The sequence below is a fragment of the Camellia sinensis genome, chromosome 14 (assembly GCF_055761805.1).
Source record: "Camellia sinensis isolate YWXY chromosome 14, ASM5576180v1, whole genome shotgun sequence".
Lineage (NCBI taxonomy): Eukaryota > Viridiplantae > Streptophyta > Magnoliopsida > Ericales > Theaceae > Camellia > Camellia sinensis.
The window spans coordinates 93,901,133-93,907,297 of NC_138974.1; the positions used below are offsets into that span (position 1 = coordinate 93,901,133).

Here is a 6,165-nt window from a genome sequence, read left to right on the forward strand (position 1 = left end):
TTTTGGGCAATGACTGTTGCATGTGCCTTATATGATGATTTATGAAGACCACCTTAACAAGATGGTCAAGTCGTAATACACAGTTGTAGAGTTCAGTTGTAATACATATGTTACATACTCAGAGCATCTCTAATCTCACTTTCAATATTTTTATTAAATGTTTATCAAATTAAGGGATAATTTTTTTTATTATCAAATTGATAATTTAGCAAATTTTAATTTGATGAAAATTTAGTTAGATAAAGCATTGGAGATTCTTTTTTCATTAAATTTGATGAAAAAATAAATTTGGGATAAAAGAAGAATCTTTTGAAAAAATTGAAGAAAGAATGTGGACCTTGTTTGGTTTTAATTTTTTGAAAATTGAGTTTTTTTATTTTTTGTTTTTAGTAAATATTTTTAAAATTTTAAGAATTTTTTTTTAACTTTTTACATGCACCTAACCTAGATATATTTAAAAAGTAATAAAAAAATATATTTTAAAAAATCAATAAATACACAAGAATATGAAAATATAATGAATTTTTATTTTTTTATATTTTTAATATTTAGTGAATTTTTTTAAAAAAAATTTATAGACATTATACGTTTTAAGTTTATTTATGTTAGGTGTATACAAAATTATTCACCCAAAAAAGTACTTAAAAACTAAAAAAATTACTTGAAATATTAAAAAAATCATTGAAAAGAAAATATATATATATATATATATGGAAAATAAAAAATTTAATTTTTTAAAAGGTGGATTCAAAATTATGATTATGTCTATTTCACTTATTTAAGATTGAATAGTATAGAAATGCACTCATTTCCTATGCATTGACAGGATCTATGATACTATCGTAGTGAAACACGAGATCTAAAGAAAAGCAGAGGCTAAAGTAACAAGTAAACCCTTTCTATGCATGTAAAAAGTCTCCAAATTTTGGGGGGGATAAACATAATAAATTGCAAGGTCTGAGACGACCTAGAAAGCACGTGATCATATTATGATCAACTTTGTAAGCCTACTTAGGTACTGAGTATTTGCTTATAAGAACGGAATTTAGATAAAAATAAAAAATAAAGTGGAGAATTAGAGATGATTCCAAATAGTAATCCTATAAACTATTTGGTCCTCCATTTTTTCTTATCAATCCTAAGGTCCCATTATGGTGTGAATTACATAAAAGACCAAATATAAACGCGTTTGTGTTATGTGTTGAGGGATAAATGTGGATTTTTCTCATAATGTTGAAATTACTAAACATAATATTTTTAAAAAAATTCTTAATATATTTTTTTTAAACGTGATACTCCAATGTAACACTCAAGAGCGGTAGCACTCTTAACACACTAAAAAACTTCTTAGTATACTTTTCTCAAATAAAATACTCCAATCAATGTAACATACAAAAACTCCTTAGTGTACTTTTTCTAAACGTAACACTCCAATATAACACACTCAAAAACTCTTTACTGTACTTTTTTCAAACGTAACACGCTAATGTAACACACTGAAAAATTCCTTGGAATACTTTTTTCAAACGTAAACAATGTAACATTCCAAAAAAAAAAAAAAAAAAAAAAAACCTCTTCATTTTATTTTTTTTCCAAACATAACACTTCAGTGTAACACACCAAAAAAAAACTCTTTAGTATATTTTTCTCAAAGATAACATTCCAAATAAGCTCTTTAGTATATTTTTTCCAAACATAACACTCCAATCAATGTAATACTAAAACTTGTTAATGTATTTTTTTTTCAAATGTAGCATTTTAATATAACACTAAAAAATCACACTAACAGAAACGTAGATTTCCAAACTCAATAACCAACATTCAGCTATCAATCTCTCCAAAAATAATCTTCCACATCTCACCTTTGGACATGGGGTTGCTACTGCGACTAAGTCACAACAATGATCTGTTGTGAGCCGAGAGGGCTTTTTTTGAGTCTTTTTCGATGATCCGAACCGTTCATATTGTAGGGTTTGTCGAGTATATCATCCATGTAAAAAATCAAGTTAATCTGAAATCTATAACCCTATGATCATATTCAAATTGTTTTACAAAAATTATTGAGATAATGTTAACCATTTATTTTTTAAAAAACAAATGTACTCTTGTTATAAAATTATAGATTTCCAATCAATTTGATTTTTTGCATGGATGATCTATTTTACAAACCATACATATGAACAGTTTAGATAATCAAAAAAAACTTGAAAAAATCCTCCAAGGAGAGCACAGCAGATTGCTGTTGTGACTAAGTAACAGCCGCATCCCCGGTTCCTCACCTTTTCATTCCAATCTCAAAAATAAATCATAAAATTAGAAAAATGAATTATAAAAAAAAACATTTACTTAAACTCAAATAATATCAAATCAAATAAATATAAATTTTTAAAACAAAAATGAATAATTAGTTCATATTTTCCAAAAAAATTAAAAATGCCAATCCCAAACAACACTTGAATGGGGAGGGAGTTGGGCGAAATACTGTGAGGCCATCTTCCCTATTAACCGCCGGCCAGAAGACCCTGCAACGATCGATTCAACACAAGCTTCCATTCATATTACTTTCAAACCATTTTTCTTCTTCTTCTTCTTCTTCTTCTTCTCTCTCTAGCGAAGTTCTCAGGCTTCACTCGTCCTCGCTCTCCAACGAACAAGGACCCAAGCCAAGTACCCAACATAACATGTCTTCACTGTTAATCCACTAAATCTCCAGGTGAAAAAAAAAAAAAAAAACTTGTTTCCTCTGCTTCAGTTTTTTCTTTACTCGTTTCTGTTTCAAATTACCCATTTTATTTATTACTTGAACGAACGATAATCACGCACAAACAAAATTAATCCTGGGATTGTTGAATCAATAATAATGTTCAATCAACATTGCAATTTCAATTGAAACCAAATCAAACCCATTAATGAATTGACACCATAGATTGATTGCTTAGTAAAAATGTAACAATAATATCATTAATGGGGACTCAATTTTCCAAATAATGTGTTGTGATTGATTATGTGACATTACAGATAAATGGCTGTGTATCTATCTCTCATGAGAAGGAGCGCGGTCCGTTCGAGAGTTCAAGGCTCGGTCACAAAACCATTAACATTCTTGCCATTTAACCAGCACTTCTCTTCGGTACCTCTGCCTTTGGACGACCACCACACTTTCTACTATGATAGTAACCTCCACCGAAGCTTCAATTCCGCGTCATTGTACACATTTCTTTTAAGTAGTTCAATTAGCAAGAGGCACTTGAATCAGATTCATGCTCAGCTACTTGTCTCTGCACTACACGATAATGGATTTTTAGTGACAAAATTTATTAATGTTGGTTCGGATCTTGGGGAAATTGGTTATGTCCGTGAGTTGTTCGATGATTTTCCTGACCCAGATGTGTATTTGTGGAATGCCATCATTCGAGGTTACTCAAGGCACAACATGTTTAGTGATGCAATTGACATGTATTGGAGAATGCAGGTTTGGGGGGTGAGTCCAGATTGCTTCACTCTTCCTCATGTGCTCAAAGCTTGCAGTGGATTTCAGGCACTTGAAGTGGGTCGAGTGATACACGGGCAGATATTCAGACACGGGTTTGAGTCAGATGTGTTTGTGCAAAATGGGCTTGTGGCTTTGTATGCCAAATGTGGTCAAATTGAGCGGGCAAGGATTGTGTTTGATGGGTTGTACGATAGGACAATTGTTTCATGGACATCAATTATTTCTGGGTATGCTCAGAATGGCCAGCCTCTGGAAGCATTGAGAATTTTTAGTGAAATGAGAAAATTGAACGTAAAACCGGACTGGATTGCTCTTGTGAGTGTCCTAAGGGCTTACACTGATGTGGAGGACTTGGAACACGGAAAATCCATTCATGGTTGTGTTATTAAAATGGGTCTTGAATTTGAACTGGACTTGTGCATTGGACTTACAGCCATGTACGCAAAATGTGGGCAGGTAATGGTTGCAAAGTCATTATTTGACCAAATGGAGGTACCCAATGTGATTCTGTGGAATGCCATGATTTCGGGGTACGCAAAAAATGGTTGTGCTGACGAAGCTGTGGAGCTCTTCCAAAATATGATATCTAATAAAATTAGACCAGATTCTGTCACAGTAAGATCTACCATCTTAGCTTGTGCACAAGTGGGGTCGCTTGAACAAGCAAGGTGGATAGAAAATTACGTCAACAGTAGCATGTACAGAGATGATGTTTTTGTCAGAACAACCCTTATTGACATGTATGCAAAATGTGGAAGTGTAGAGTTGGCTCGCAAAGTATTTAATTGGACACTGGATAAAGATGTTGTTGTGTGGAGTGCCATGATTGTAGGATATGGATTGCACGGTTGTGGGAAAGAAGCCATTGATCTTTTCCACATGATGAAGCAAGCTCGAGTCCACCCTAATGATGTCACCTTCATTGGGCTCCTTACTGCGTGTAACCATTCGGGTCTTGTTGAACAGGGATGGGAGTTCTTCCATAGCATGAAAGAATATGGAATTGAGCCACGCCACCAACATTACGCTTGTGTGGTTGATCTGCTTGGCCGTGCTGGCTATTTGGACCAGGCTTATGATTTTATAATGAACATGCCAATCGAACCAGGTGTTACCGTATGGGGAGCCCTTTTGAGTGCATGCAAAATCTATCGCCACGTGGCACTAGGAGAATATGCAGCAGAACGGCTTTTCTCACTAGATCCGTTAAATACTGGACATTACGTGCAGCTTTCAAATCTCTACGCTTCAACCCGTATGTGGAATGGTGTTGCAAAAGTGCGGATTTTGATGAGGGAGAGAGGACTGAGTAAGGATCTGGGTTATAGTATGATTGAGATTAATGGAAAGCTTCAAGCCTTTCGTATGGGAGACAAGTCACATCCAAGAGAAAGAGAGATTTACAAGGAACTTGAGAGATTAGAGAGTAGATTAAAGGAGGCTGGATTCATACCCGATACAGATTCTGTGTTGCATGACTTGAATAATGAAGATAAGACGGAGAGTCTTTGTAATCATAGTGAGAGGTTAGCAATCGCTTACGGCCTAATCAGTACACCGCCTGGAACTACGCTTAGGATAACAAAAAATCTCCGAGCTTGTGTGAATTGTCATTCAGCAACCAAACTAATATCAAAGCTTGTTGATAGGAAGATAGTTGTTAGGGATGCAAATCGTTTTCATCACTTCAAGGATGGCATTTGTTCTTGTGGAGATTATTGGTGAGGGCTGTTTGGTGTAGCTTATATGAATTGATTAAAAATTCTTTTATTTTAGGAGTTTATATCAAACTATTTGATGCAGCTTCTGCTTGCAACTTATTAGGAAAAAATAGCTTAAGTTGAAAAAGTTGATTATCTATAGAAGTTGAGGGTAGGATGTTTTTGGCTTCTGTTTTCTGATTATTTGTTATTAGTTTACCAAAAACTGCACCAAACAGGGTAGTATCTGGCTGCCAGGGAGCTCTGTAATTTTTTATAAACTAAACTTGGAAGAAGAATACAGTTTTAGAATGACAAAACCAACTTGTTTGTTTTGAGTGGTCTCGTCTGCTGTACATAGATTTTGAAGCACCAGACAGCCATAGACGATGTTGTAAGTTATCCTTTTAGCACTTTTTCATGTAACACAATAAATGAATAAATACATAAAGCATTGATTTGTTTCAGGTTCTTATTTGATTCCCAGTTCCATGCAAGTACATGTATTCTATAAAGCATGCTGAAATTCTTACTGTTCCTTCTCAGGGTTGTCTTTTTGCTGCATTCATTGAGGGTGATTGTTTAGTTTATACTACTTTGCTTAAATTTTTATTGGTTTGGTTCTTTGTTAATGTAAAACACAGAGTGATTTATTAGAGTTTAATAATTTTGGCTTGTTTAGCATTGTTGTTTTGTTACAATTTCATAAAAGATGTGCAAATCAATTACCCAACCAGGTCTCAAATCTAAAATATAGAGTAGAACCAAACCATACTAAAAGCCAGAAGAAAGCTGGCAATGGCAAAAGAGATGCTCTAAATTTCATGAGAAAGATTTTGATTTTTTCAATTGGAAGATGTTTTGGGACCCCCTTTGGAGATGACCCCCACACCTCCAAAGTAATCCTGACCTTCCATGTATGTGTGGGATCTACTTATGTATGTGTGAGGTCCATATTATGAGTGATTTGGA

The 6,165-nt window shown here is 34.0% G+C and overlaps 1 protein-coding gene across 1 annotated transcript; it reads left to right on the forward strand.

Annotated features, from left to right (window-relative positions):
• The first annotated feature begins 2,430 nt into the window (after window positions 1-2,430).
• Window positions 2,431-5,660, forward strand: MEF22 (mitochondrial editing factor 22). Its single transcript, XM_028254597.2, has 2 exons — window positions 2,431-2,713; window positions 3,019-5,660. Exon 2 carries the CDS (start codon window positions 3,023-3,025, stop codon window positions 5,216-5,218), a length of 2,196 nt encoding a protein of 731 aa, XP_028110398.2. The 5' UTR covers window positions 2,431-2,713; window positions 3,019-3,022; the 3' UTR covers window positions 5,219-5,660.
• Window positions 5,661-6,165: the final 505 nt, after the last annotated feature.